Below are 14392 nucleotides of genomic sequence, written 5' to 3' on the forward strand. Positions count from 1 at the left end.
TCTATTCAAAAGACCGCACCTCTGACAGTGCAACACTCCCTCAGCACTGCCCTGGACTGTCAGTCTTGATTTTGTTTGCTCAAGCGCTGCAGTGGGACTTGAACGTTGTGACTCAGAATCCAAAGTGCTACCAATAGAGCCACAGCTGACAATGTATATTTGAATCAGAACAGGGACATGTAGACAGTAGAGGATTTGTGACACCTATCTGATATTGAATAATATATGCATCAATCTTTATATTTGGTAAAGAGTACAAATATCACTTCAAGCAAAAGGCAGATATAAAATGGTGATGAAGATACAGCTATCCAGTAAATAAGGGACAGAAATACAGCATTGTTTAAAAGTTCCTATACAGTATTGAGTAAGTGGCTGGAAGCATGCCTTTTAAGCCAAAGGCAATTGGAGACTCTTTTATTTGTCATATCAATCTTTACTGATATAAATCTGGTTCATATTTGCATGAAAGCATGCTCATTACCACAAATCACCCTGAAAATTGGCACTGTTACCTGGCTTTAAGGGTATTGTACCAGTCTCAGAGCAGAAGCAATGGTCAGTATGCAAATCGAAATTACAATGCAAGCTGTCTTTGCACTTTTCTCAATGATAAAAGGCTTTATATTCTGTAGTTGCTATCCTCTTTCACTCTTGTTTTCAGGAATCTTTCTCTTTTGTTAGTTACCCCTCGCTATATTTATATATCTCTGCTCATAGGCCAGTTAAATTCTAATATTAGTGTAGCACAGGTGAGTGTGCAGGCTCTTACCTCGCATTAAAAATATTCATACTTAAGTTCCAAAATTTTGCACGCACTCCAACAGACCATCTAGGAGCTCTTTAAAACAAACTGGGGTTATGCTGCACCCCGTGTAAAGTGTTGTGTAGCTATTTCATATATGTAGCCTCACACCGCATAGCTCAAATGGATGATGTGATTCCCAAGTTACGTTACCACTATTGCGTCAATGTACAGCTGAAACCTATTCACATCTACACAGAAGTGATAGAATGGTACGGTAAATTTCAAATAATATAGCACTTATTTATATATTAAAGTAAATACAAATTAAGATTAGGATATAAATTAAATTTGATCAGTTTTTAACTGAGAAAATAAAGGTTTTTGATCCTTAAAAAAAAACTACATTATTGTAAAAGATTGTATCTCAAAAGGGGATCCTGAGCCCAAGCTGAGTGATAATCATGGGAATGATTTTTAAAAAGTCAATTCCTTCTAATCTTGAAACTTGCTGGAGATTTATTAGTTTGTTACCTGTGTCCTCCAATTCTATGTTTATAGTCCAAGTTAAATAATCTGCTTTCACCTACAGCTGCAGGGATACCACCAGTAGAACTTATGGGTCAGCTCTCAATCTAACTGCTGAGCATATGAAGCTAAGAAGTATAAGGACCACCCCCCCCCCAACCACCCCCACCCTCACACTGCAGGAGAACAGCGCACACCATTTAATTCTTATATCAGCTAAAGTTTAAGATCAGTCCAGCGTGAAGGCAGGCTTGAAAACTTGAAAAGTGAAACTGCTGCTCAATCCCTTCTAACATTTAAAAAGAGGCACTGGGAGAGCAGATAACAGGTATCCTCAGCCAGGTCTCCTGCTTTGCATTCCACATCAGACTGAGGCCTATATTAACCATTCTGCTCAGAATTTTATCTTCATTTATCCAACATAAATGAGTTAAATTCCCCTCATAACTCTATGTCCCAGAAGGATAATTGACTTTATTTTTTGAATCTTTTCCAACACAGCAAATGGTTTCACCAATGATCTACATAAGGTGAAGAATAACTTATTTTGGCTTGTAGTCAGATGCCCTTGATATGCATGCCAGTATTTGATTCGCCATATAGGGAACAGATGGCTAGATGTAATTACCTGGATACTGTCAGTGAATGATCAATAACCACAAACAAATTCCATTTTTTTCCAACTTTGCTTGCAGACATCATGAGGGTAGACCAAACTCTTCCTGAATTTTTAGTGGTGTTATTTCATAGGGGAATGGTAGTGCAGTGGTTATCTTTCTGAATTGATAATCTTGAGGATTGGACTAATGATCTGGAGACACAAGCTCAAATCCCACTGTAACGGCTGGGGAATTTAAATTCATTTAATTAAATAAATAAATCTGGAATAAAAAGCTAGTATCAGTAATAGTGACCATGTAATAAATGGGTTTTACAAATACTCATATGGTTCACTAATGTACTTCTGGGAAGGAAGTCTGTCACAGGAAAGACTCACAGAATGCGGTTGACTCTTAATTGCCCTCTGAAATGGCATAACAAGCCCTGAAGTTGTACCAAACCACTAGGACAAAGTATAATAAGAATAAAACTGGACAGCCAGCCCAGTACCAACTTAGGTATTAGATTCTGAAATGACAAAGGCGCACAGCCCCATCAATCCTGCATCTGGAAACTTGTGTCAAAATTGGGAAAGCTGTCCCACAGATTGACATAGTCATGCTCACAGAATCATAACTTTCAGCCAATGCCGCAGACTTGTTCATCAGTTCCTGGGTATGTTCTGTCCCACCAGTAATGGCACGGTAGTATACAATCAGGAAGGGCTGGCTCTGGGAGTTCTCGACATTGACTCTGGACCCCGTGAAGTCTCATGGCATCAGGACAAACATGGGCAAGGAAACCTCCTGCTGATTACCACCTACCGCCATCCCACAGCTGATGAAACAGTAGTCCTCCATGTTGAACACAAATTGGATGAAAAACTAAGGGTAAGACGGGCACAGAATGTACAATGGGCAGGGGACTTCAATGCTCATCCTCAAGAGTGGGCACAGTAGCACCATTAGTAATGAGCTGGCCGAGTCCTGAAGGACCTATCTGCCAGACTGGGCCTGGGCCAGGTAGTAAGAGAAACAACATGAATGAAAAACTTATTAACTTGGTCTTCTCCAATCCACCTGTCACAGATGCGTCTGTCCATGACAGTATTGTTGGAGTGATCACCGCGCAGTCCTCAAGGAGACAAAATCCTATCTTCACACTGAGCGCACCCTCCATCGTGTTGTGTGACACTACTATCATGCTAAATGAAATAGATTCAGAACAGATCTAGCAGGTTAAAACTGGGCATCCATGAGGGCCTCAGCAGCAGGAGAATTGTATTCCACCACAATCTGTAACTTCATGGCCCGTCATATCCCCCAATCTACCATTACCATCAAACCAGGGCACTAATTCCGATGAAGGGTCACTGACCCGAAACGTTAACTCTGCTTCTCTTTCCACAGATGCTGCCAGACCTGCTGAGTGGTTCCAGCATTTCTTGTTTTTATTTAAACCAGGGCACTAATCCTGGTCCAATGAGGAATTTAGGAGAGCCGGCCAGAGCAGCATCAGGCATACCTAAAAATAAGGTGCCAACCTGTGAAGCTATAACACAGGACAATATTCATGCTAAATAGCAGAAATAACATGCCACAGATGGAGCTAAGCAATCACAGAACCAATAGATTAGATCAAAGCTTTGTAGTCCTACCACAGCCAGTCGTGAATGGTGGTAGACAATTAAACAAATAACAGGAAAATGAGGCTCCATGAATATCCCATCCTCAATAATGGTGCAGCCCAACACGTGAGTGCAAAAAACAAGACTAAAGCATTTGCAATCATTTGCAGCATGAAGTGCTGGGTGGATGGTCTGTCGCGGCCTGCCCCTGAAGTCCCCAGCATCACAGTTACCAGTCTTCAGCCAATCCAGTTCACTTCACATGATATCAAGAAATGGCTGAGTGCACTGAATACAGCAAAAGCTATCGGCCCCAACAACATCCCAGCTGCAGCGCTGAAGACTTGTGCTGCAGAACTAGCCACATCCCTAGCCAAGCTGTTCCAAGTACAGTTACAACACTGGCATCTGGACAACAAAGTGGAAAATTGGCCAGGTATGTCCTGTCCATAAAAAGCCTGACAAATCCAATCACTGTCGCCCAATCAGCCTACTCTCAATCATCAACAAAGTGATAGAAGTAGGTTATTGACAGTGTCATCAATCAGCACTTAACCAGCAATAACCTGCTTACCAAGGCTCCATTTAGGTTCTGCTCAGACCACTCAGCTCCAGACTTCATTATAGCCTTCGTCCATACATGGACAAAACAGTTGAAATTCAGAGGTGAAGTGAGAGTGACTGCACTTGACATCAAGGCAGCATTTGACCAAGTGTGGCATCAAAGAGCCCTAGCAAAATTGAAGTCAGTGGGAATCACCAGGATAACACTCCACCAGCTGGAGTCATACTTGGCACAAAGAAAGATGGCTGTGGTTATTGGAGGGTGATCATCTCGGCCCCAGGACATTGCTGCAGGAGTTCCTCAGGGTAGTGTCCTTGGCTCAACCATCTTCAGCTGTTTCATCAATTGCTTCCCCTCCATCATAAGGTCAGAAGTGGGGATGTTCACTGATGATTGCACAGTGTTCAGTTCCATTTGCAACTACTCAGATTAAGAAGCAGTCCGTGCCTGCATGCAGCAAGACCTGGACAACATTCAGGCTTGGGCTGATAAGTGGCAAGTAACATTTGCACAAGTATCAGGCAATGACCATCTCCAACAAGAGAGAATCACATCACCTCCCCTTGACATTCAATGGCATTATCATAGTCAAATCTCCCACCATCAACTTCCTGGAGGGGGGTGGGGGTGCTTGGGGGCAGGGGTTTGATGGGGGGGGTGGGGGGTAGTTGGTGATGGTCACCATTGATCAGAAACTTAATTGGACCAGCCACATAAATACTGTGGCTACAAGAGCAGGTCAGAAGCTGTGTATTCTGAGGTGAATGACTCACCACCTGTCTCCCCAAAGCCTGTCCACCATCTACAAATCACAAGTCAAGAGTGTGATGGAATTTCTCCACTTGCCTAGATGAATGCAACTCCAACAACACTCAAAAAGCTCAGCAGCATCCGGGACAAAGCATCCAACTTGTTTTGCACCCATCCACTGCCTTTAACATTCACTGCCTCTACCACTGGCTGCAGTGTGAAAACTGCAGCAACTTGTCAAGGCTTCCTCAACAGCACCTCCATAACCCCGACCTCTGGCACCTAGAAGGACAAGGGCAGCAGAATTATGATAACACCACCACCTCCAAGGCACCCTCCAAGTGACATATTGTCCTAACTTGGAAATATTTTTCTATTCCTTCATAGTACTGTGTCAAAATCCTGGGACTCCCTACCTAGCAACACTGTGGGAATACTTCACCACATAGATTACATTGGTTCAAGAAGACTGCCTTCTCCAGGGTGATTAGGGATGGGCAATTAGGGCTGACCTTACTAGTTACGCCTACATTCCATGAATTAATAAGAAGTGTTAATGTGGGTGGCCCTGTAACGTACGTGTGCATATGTGTGTTGGGGAGAAAGAATCACAATACTAGGAGAAAGGTGATCATAGTAGCCTATAGAGCAATGATAGATGCAACTGACAGTGGGGTTGTCACATTGATCATTTGGGGATGTATTGCATTAAACAGTTACAGACAGAGAAATCACACTAACTAGTGTTGCCTACCTATAGGATTATAGTATGGAGCGGAGGGATGATTAATTACAGTGGGCAGCTGATTGCCGTAATTTTTGTAGCAGTGATCACAGTAATTGATAGAAAAAGGATGAACACAGTGGGAATGATTAGATTAGTGGAAAGGAGAAGTGAATGCATTAACTAGTGGAGGAGTTAATAGCTGTTGTCATGGGGGGAATTTTCAAAGTAGGTGTTGTGAGATGACCACAATAAGTGTAGAGCGGAGGTGGAATTATTACAGTAACTAGCACTATGCCACAAATCTTATCCACATCATTTAAATTCATCAGGTCAAGCCACACCCAATCATAAATCAACTTACCATCTGCTGTTTTCTTTAAGGAGCAAGGATAATTTTCTCTTTTCATTATTAACAACCCAGTGCACAGTATACATTCGTCAGTGTTATTGGCTCAGCATTATACTATCAACAAGGAGCAATTGTAGTAATAAAGTGGTGTGAAGTATAGTGTATCATACACTCAGAATGGAGTAGACAGTTGACCAATTTTTGCATTTGAAGAATGTTGCATTCACTTACATTATTACATTTAGTTCAATGGGTTTGATAGTTCTGATTTAGTTTCAAATTTTGTAGGCTGAGGTCAGTCCCAGTCAAACAAAGCTTAGGCCACTTACCGACCTTTGTCCCCATGAAAAAATAATTATTTGCTTCTTTTCAGGCTAACACTGAGCCTTGCCTGTCCCATGGACTTGAAAAATTTCCCAATGGATGTGCAAACATGTATAATGCAGCTTGAAAGCTGTAAGTACCTTCTATTTATTAGGTCATTGTCATATCAATGTCAAAAAATAACAATCTAAAAAAGTAGTGATTTTGTTTCTTTAATAGATGCTTATCACTTGACTATTGCCAACTCCTGTACTCTGACCTTAAAAGCACTTTGCTAAATGTATGTTGCATGTGACCGGAAGTTATTAATAATATTGCTGTATTGTTGCATTTTTTAATATTATGGATTAGACGTTCCGGACATGTCTACCTAAAATCTGGAAAGTATGGGGCCAGAAATATGATCTAGGATGCACTCTACCATGTCCCTTCCTGCCCATTCCCATTTGTGGAGGCCAGGCCCAACAGCATAAAATGGGTTCACCCACATGCAAAATTAAAATGAGGGAGCAATAATTTATACTGCATAAGAAAAGGTTGCTGATTGGTTGGCAAGTCGACTCTGATTGGTCGAGGCATTCCCATGAAGAATGCACTAGGGAACTAGTGTCCACCACACTTTTGTTCAATTCAAAAAGGGCACAACGCCTGCGCATGTTCCTTTTGCCTGCAGAGGACAGGTCCCTGCATATGAATATATGTAGCTTCTAGCAAGTGTACGCAAGCCATACTGTGAGCCCGACTGATGATCTCAAATTGGCTGTTCGTACAATTCTTAGTACACTCGGGATTGTTCAGTAAGTGTTGTCCAATTACGGAATCAAATTTAATGTTAGATATCATGTTCTGAGTTTTACAAGTACGGGCTGGATGAGTACGGTCAGTGCTCTGCCTGTTGAGAACAGCAGACAGGGACGTGCTGTTTGATACAATCTGCCAGTCATTGGGACGTTCAGCCTACATACCGAGCATTGTACCGGCACTGGAGTTGATATACCACATTACTCATTTGTGTGGTAAGCCAACGTCTTTTTGCCTTGACAGCAGCATCCTGTTAGTGGAAAATATCACTTGTGTTACTGCTGCATTATAGCAGTGTGGAATGGCTCGCCTCACCTGTTACTCAAATATTTGAGATACCTTACCCCTCCAGGGTAATTTCAGGTAGACTGGGCATTTTTCAGGTCCTAAAGTGGTGGCCTTAGGCCCATTCATGAGTATGCACGATAAGCAATGAACAGTGATCTAATCGGGGTAGCCAGTAGTGTTGATGCGCCATATTTTGGCATCAAGCTTGGACGGTGAGAAAATAGCTTGAGCCCTTGTCATGCAGGCCCCCAACTGCCAAGAATGAGGCACATTAACTTTGCCACATGGACATTAAAACTTCAAATTGTGGCCTATTGCAAAGGCCGCCAGACTGGCTGGAAAGACATTTTTGCATATTGGCAGACAGTACTTGAAAGGACAAAGGGGCTACTCCCTGCTCCAATTTAACCCACAATGGACCTTTGATGACCAGGTATTGTGTGCAAAGGAGAGATTCCAAGGTCTGCTAGGACCAGACAATCCGCAAGGGCCAGGACTGGTTTGATGAGCTGGTCACATGACTAACTGGCTGTTGCAGGTTTTTTTGAACTTGCCACAGAGAATTTGAACTCAGAAAGCTCCTGGCTCCTGGATTAAGAACATCTCTCTCCTGTCTGCTCCCATCTCTTTCTCACCAGCTTCGGAATCCATTGAAGACATATGGACCCCAAGAGAGAAAAGTCTCCTACAGTGAACAAGGTTTAAGAAGAACACTGGGCCCCAATGAAAAGCAAGAATTACCTACAAGCAAGGACTCTGCATTGAGCTCGAAGAGCCATAACAGACTCTTCAGATATGGCCTTAAGCATCACCACGTTATATTTCTTCTGCTCTTTTCTGTCTCTATTTGCATGTGTGTATTGCATATGCATGCCAGCGTGGGCGCGTCTTGTATTAATAGGAATCAACCAAATTAGAGTTTAAGTGTTAATAAATTTCACCTTCTTTAAACCTAAGAAAGCCTGTTTGTGCTCATTTCTTTACCTTATAATTGGAAAGCGGTGAATAAGGATTCACCAAGGGGGAGCTCAAAACACAGTGTGTTTAAAAATAAAACCCTGTTACAGTAAGACCAGGTGAAGGCTGAAAGGGACCTCTGACACCTTTCTTACCTGGTCGTAACAGCCCTATTTACGAGATTGCCAATAAGGCCAATCTTATAGCATGCGGAACTTTAGGAATTCCAACACATATATTGACCAGTGATGGTAGGCTTACAGTAGACAGTAAAGAGAACCCATTAGCGGATTTCTCTACCTGCACATCGAAGAAAGGGAGCTCATTTGACTGCTCCATTTCAAAGGTGAATTTCAGCGCGGGATGGAGCACATTAAGGTATGTAAGGAAATTCTTACATGTAGCTGCAGATTCAAATATAGCAAACATATATGTATTGGAAATATGCAAGGGGTAAGAAGTTAGGGGTCATTCCATAGAAAACGCGTTTCTCATGGAAACCGACGAAAATGTTAGTGAGAGCTGGGCCAAGAGGGGATCCATGACAATGCCATCTATTTTATGCATACATGGTGTCATTAAAGCTGAACTCAACTGTGCAATCAGATCATTGCTCATTTATGCTTGCTAGAAGTTACATATATTCATACACAGGGACCTGTCCTCTGAAGGCAAAGGGAACATGTCCAGGCATAGTCCCTTTTTTGAATTAAACAAAAGCCTGGGGGACAAGAGTTCCCTAGTAGATTCCCCACGGCAATGCCTCAAACAATCAGAGTTGACTTGCCAACGAATCAGCAATTGTCTCATGTAATATAAATTGTTGCGCCCTTTGAAATACAAAGAACAAAGAACAGTATAGCACAGGAACAGGCCATTCGGCCCTCCACCCTGCGCCGATCTTGATGCCTGCCTAAACTAAAACCTTCTGCACTTCCGGGGACCGTATCCCTCTATTCCCATCCTATTCATGTATTTGTCAAGATGCCTCTTAAACGTCGCTATCGTATCTGCTTCCACCACCTCCCCCGGCAGCAAGTTCCAGGCACTCACCACCCTCTGTGTAAAGAACTTGCCTCGCACATCCCCTCTAAACTTTGCCCCTCGCACCTTAAACCTATGTCCCCTAGTAACTGACTCTTCCACCCTGGGAAAAAGCTTCTGACTATCCACTCTGTCCATGCCACTCATAACTTTGTAAACCTCTATCATGTCCCCCCTCCACCTCCGTCGTTCCGGTGAAAACAATCCGAGTTTATTCAACTGCTCCTCATAGCTAATGCCCTCCAGACCAGGCAACATCCTGGTAAACCTCTTCTGTACCCTCTCCAAAGCCTCCATGTCCTTCTGGTAGTGTGGCGACCAGAATTGCACGCAATATTCTAAGTGTGGCCTAACTAAAGTTCTGTACAGCTGCAGCATGATTTGCCAATTTTTATACTCTATGCCCCGACCGATGAAGTCGAGCATGCCGTATGCCTTCTTGACTACCTTATCCACCTGCATTGCCACTTTCAGTGACCTGTGGACCTGTACGCCCAGATCTCTCTGCCTGTCAATACTCCAAAGGGTTCTGCCATTTACTGTATACTTCCCACCTGCATTTGATCTTCCAAAATGCATTACCTCACATTTGTCCGGATTAAACTCCATCTGCCATTTCTCTGCCCAAGTCTCCAACCGATCGATATCCTGCTGTATCCTCTGACAATCCTCATCACTATCCACAACTCCACCAACCTTTGTGTCGTCCGCAAACTTACTAATCAGACCAGCTACATTTTTCTCCAAATCATTTATATATACTACAAACAGCAAAGGTCCCAGCACTGATCCCTGCAGAACACCACTAGTCACAGCCCTCCATTCAGAAAAGCACCCTTCCACTGCTCCCCTCTGTCTTCTATGACCGAGCCAGTTCTGTATCCATCTTGCCAGCTCTCCTCTGATACCGTGTGATTTCACCTTTTGTACCAGTCTGCCACGAGGGAACTTGTCAAAGGCTTTACTGAAGTCCATATAGACAACATCCACTGCCCTTCCTTCATCAATCATCTTCGTCACTTCCTCAATAATCTTAATCAAGTTAGTGAGACACGACCTCCCCTTCACAAAACCATGCTGCCTCTCGCTAATAAGTTTGTTTGTTTCCAAATGGGAGTAAATCCTGTCCCGAAGAATTCTCTCTAATAATTTCCCTACCACTGACGTAAGGCTCACCGGCATATAATTTCCTGTATTATCCTTGTTACCCTTCTTAAAAGAGGAACAAGAGTAGCTATTCTCCAGTCCTCTGGGACCTCACCTGTAGCCAATGAGGATACAAAGATTTCTGTCAAGGCCCCAGCAATTTCTTCCCTTGCCTCCCTCAGTATTCTGGGATAGATCCCATCAGGCCCTGGGGAATTATCTACCTTAATGCTTTGCAAGATGCCCAACACCACCTCCTTTTTGATAACGACATGACCCAGACTTTAGGGCGGCACAGTGGTTAGCACCACAGACTCACAGCTCCAGCGACCTGAGTTCAATTCTGGGTACTGCCTGTGCGGAGTTTGCAAGTTCTCCCTGTGACCGCGTGGGTTTCCACCGGGTGCTCCGGTTTCCTCCCACCGCCAAAGACTTGCAGGTTGATAGGTAAATTGGCCATTGTAAATTGCCCCTAGTGTAGGTAGGTGGTAGGAGAATGGTGGGGATGTGGAAGGGAATATGGGGTTAATGTAGGATTAGTATAAATGGGTGGTTGCTGGTCAGCACAGATTTGGTGGGCCGAAGGGCCTGTTTCAGTGCTGTATCTATAAATAAAAAAAATAAATAAACTCGGGGGTGACAGAGGAACCCCAGTGAAAGCATGGCCAATAGGGAGGAGTATAATTCAGGGCTGGGTACAGAATTGTTAAAACTATTTCAACTAATACCAAACTTCAATGAGGAAGATATGGAAGTGTTTTTTGTGTCTGAGAAACTGGCAAGGCAGCTAAAATGGCCAGTTGAGACCTGGTCTCTTTTACTACAAAGCAAGCTAACTGGAAAAACCCCGTTGCCAGATGAGAGTTCGTCAAACTATGAACTGACCAAAAATGCTATCCTCGGGACATATGAATTGGTACCCAAAACCTATCGCCAAAAGTTTCAAACCCTCAAGAAACAAGCTAATCAATCTTATCTGGAGTTTGAAAGAAGTAAGCAGCTGGCTCTTGACCAGTGGCTGAGGGTCTTAAAGTACAGCTCAGCTATGAGAATCTCAGAGAAGTAATTCTGTTAGAGGAATTAAAACACTCTCACCCACTCTCCATAAAGACCCATGTAGAGGAGCAGCGGGTTCAGAGACCCTGGCAAGCGGCCGTTCTGGCCGATGAGTTTGCTTTAATTTATGACCGCATTTGTTGACAACGCGAACGGTAGGTGGCGCTTTTTTATCATATGCGCAAATACAGCATGTGCCACGAAAACGTCACAGATTGCGACTGTAGCAGCTGCCAAGACTAAAGATGGCGCTGCTCAAAGAATCACACAGAGGCAACCTAACAAACACGTGGCAGTATACAATGGCCGGAGTGAGAGAGCAGCGCGGGGGCCGGGGAGAGCAGCGTTGAGGGTGTCGGGGGGCGGGGGGGAAAGAGAGGGGGGAAAAGAGAGGGTGGGTAAAAGAGAGGGTGGGTAAAAGAGAGGGGGGGAAAAGAGAGGGGGGGAAAAAGAGAGGGGGGGAAAAAGAGAGGGGGAGAAAAAGAGAGGGGGAGAAAAAGAGAGGGGGGAGAAAAAGAGAGGGGGGGAAAAAGAGAGGGGGAGAAAAAGAGAGGGGGAGAAAAAGAGAGGGGGGAGAAAGAGAGGGGGGAGAAAGAGAGGGGGGAGAAAGAGAGGGGGGGAAAGAGAGGGGGGAAAGATAGGGGGAAAGAGAGGAGGGGGGAAAGAGAGGAGTGGGAAAGAGAAGGGGGAAAAGGGGGGGAAAGAGGGAGGGGAGAGGGGGGAGGGGGGGAGAAAGAGGGAGGGGAGAGGGGGAAGGGGGGAGAAAGAGGGGGGGAAGGGGAGGGGGAGAGGGGGGAGTGGGGAGAGGGGGGGAGGGGGTGAAGGGGAGGGGGAGAGGGGGGAGTGGGGAGAGGGGGGAAGGGGAGGGGGGAAGGGGAGGAGAGAGGGGAAGGGGGAAAGAGAGGGGGGGAAAGAGAGGGGGGAGGGGGGAAAGAGAGGGGGGAGGGGGGAAAGAGAGGAGGGAGGGAGGGAGGGGGGGAAGAGAGGAGGGAGGGAGGGGGGGAAGAGAGGAGGGAGGGAGGGGGGAAAGAGAGGAGGGAGGGAGGGAGGGGGGAAAGAGAGGAGGGAGGGGGGGAAAGAGAGGAGGGAGAGAGGGGGGGAAAAGAGGAGGGGGGGAAAAGAGGAGGGGGGGGAAAGAGAGGGATGGGTGGGGGTGAAGGGCGGGAGTGGGGGGGGTGGGGGAGAGTGGAGGGGGAGCAGCGGAGCGGAAGAGGAGTGCCTTTTTCTGTGCATGCGCCAGAAACACAACAGCAAAAGACTTACCGGACCCGGCGACACCAAGGTCTTCGCACACTCGCTCCCCGCAGCTCTCTACGGCCTCTCGCATCCGGCCCTCTCCATTCAGCCGTTCCCTCCAGCTGCGGATGCCCAATCCAGTTGCTTCTCCCCGACTTCTCCACAGTACTTCAGGCATTGCAACTGTCTGGTCTCTGCATTTTGCATGCTCCCTCTCCCCACCCCTCCCTGCTCTCCCCACCCCTCCCCCCTCTCCATCTACCCCCCTACCTCCACCCCTCCCTCTTCCCCCCCTACCTCCACCCCATCCTCTACCCCACTACCTCCACCCCTCCCTCTACCCCCCTACCTCCACCCCTCCACCACAGTTGAATATCTGAAGTGCAGTTGCAAAGTCGGGGAAATAGCATGCAAAACAAAACCTCAACAATTCTGGGGTTAATTATTGAGAAGTTTTATTAAGTTCATTAAGCATCTGAGGAACTGCTGTGCATGGATACATGAGTGTTGTGTTTCCAGCATTCCCGTTAGACAGACAGGCCGAGTCTCTGCTATGCACAGCTAAAGAGATTGTTCCTGGAGAGCCTTGTGGTGAATGAACGCTTGGCTCTCTATTCCACTACTGTATTGTCCATGTGAAGAAGGCAAAGTCACAAGAGTCTGAGCTCAGTCTATTCTTGTTGAATGTTCCCCAAACACATCCCAATGTGCACTCCCAATTCAATGCAATGTTCCTTTCCACATCGTGACCAGCTCCGCAGCATGATCCAGTTGCTTTCGTTGCTTGAATGCTGACCTTAAGTCTCAAGGATTGTTTTCTTGATGGCATGTTTTACATGAAAAGAAATAAAGCAAATCAGAGTCAGAGCTTGCCTCCCTCCATCCACTGAAGTTACTGTTGCGCACACCTTTTTAAGTTCTGCAGTGAAGGCACCAACTGATAACGTCGCCAATGAAGCACTTATTACCCACCTCAGATGCAGGAATCAGCACATCCTTGCGTCCTCTCCTGCACTGCCTCCTTTGCTTGAATGCCGTCCTTAAGTGTCAAGGATTGTTTTCTCAAGGGCACGTTTTACATGAAAGGAAATAAGGAAAGAACATCAGTGTCAGAGCTTCCCTCCCTCCAATGAAATTACTGTTGAGCATGCTGTGTGTTCTGCGGTAAAGGCATGTACTGATAACACCGCCAATGAATCACTTAGTACCCACCTCAGCTGTAGGAGGCAGGATGATGTTACTGCCCCTATCTCGTGATGGTTCAATGCTGCTCTCAGGGAAAACATGAATGATGTGAGGGTGCTGGAAAAGAAGCACATTTCTTTTGGGCTATGAACATAAAGCTGGCCATTTAGCCCTGCAGTTCCCTGCTAGTGGTTATGTTACTCGTGCGTCTTCCCATCCATTCCCATTTAATCCTGCCTACTACTATCACCAGTTGTGTTCACAGCAAGAGCATTCACATTTCTGCTACCACTGGACACGGCATGCTTGTTTCTTTTAGTGCTCAGTCTCTTCTTGCTGAATGTTCCCCAAGTGCTTGACCCCTTTGGACGCCCTCTCTGCTTGACAGGCAGCAGCTGGCAATTGCGGAGTCTCACAAGGCTCTGCATGGTTGTTTCAAAGGCGGATGGGGAAACAGGTGACTG

General features: G+C 45.4%; 1 protein-coding gene across 1 annotated transcript in view; it reads left to right on the forward strand.

Annotated features, from left to right (window-relative positions):
- Positions 1 to 14392, forward strand: part of glra1 (glycine receptor, alpha 1) — a 156549-nt gene that overhangs the window by 56915 nt on the left and 85242 nt on the right. Inside the window, exon 5 of the mRNA XM_068043036.1 lies at positions 6265 to 6347. Within this exon, the coding sequence (XP_067899137.1) occupies positions 6265 to 6347 (83 nt within the window). The remainder of the gene's footprint in view (positions 1 to 6264; positions 6348 to 14392) is intronic.

This window comes from Heterodontus francisci, chromosome 12, assembly GCF_036365525.1.
Source record: "Heterodontus francisci isolate sHetFra1 chromosome 12, sHetFra1.hap1, whole genome shotgun sequence".
In the NCBI taxonomy this organism is placed as follows: Eukaryota; Metazoa; Chordata; class Chondrichthyes; order Heterodontiformes; family Heterodontidae; genus Heterodontus; species Heterodontus francisci.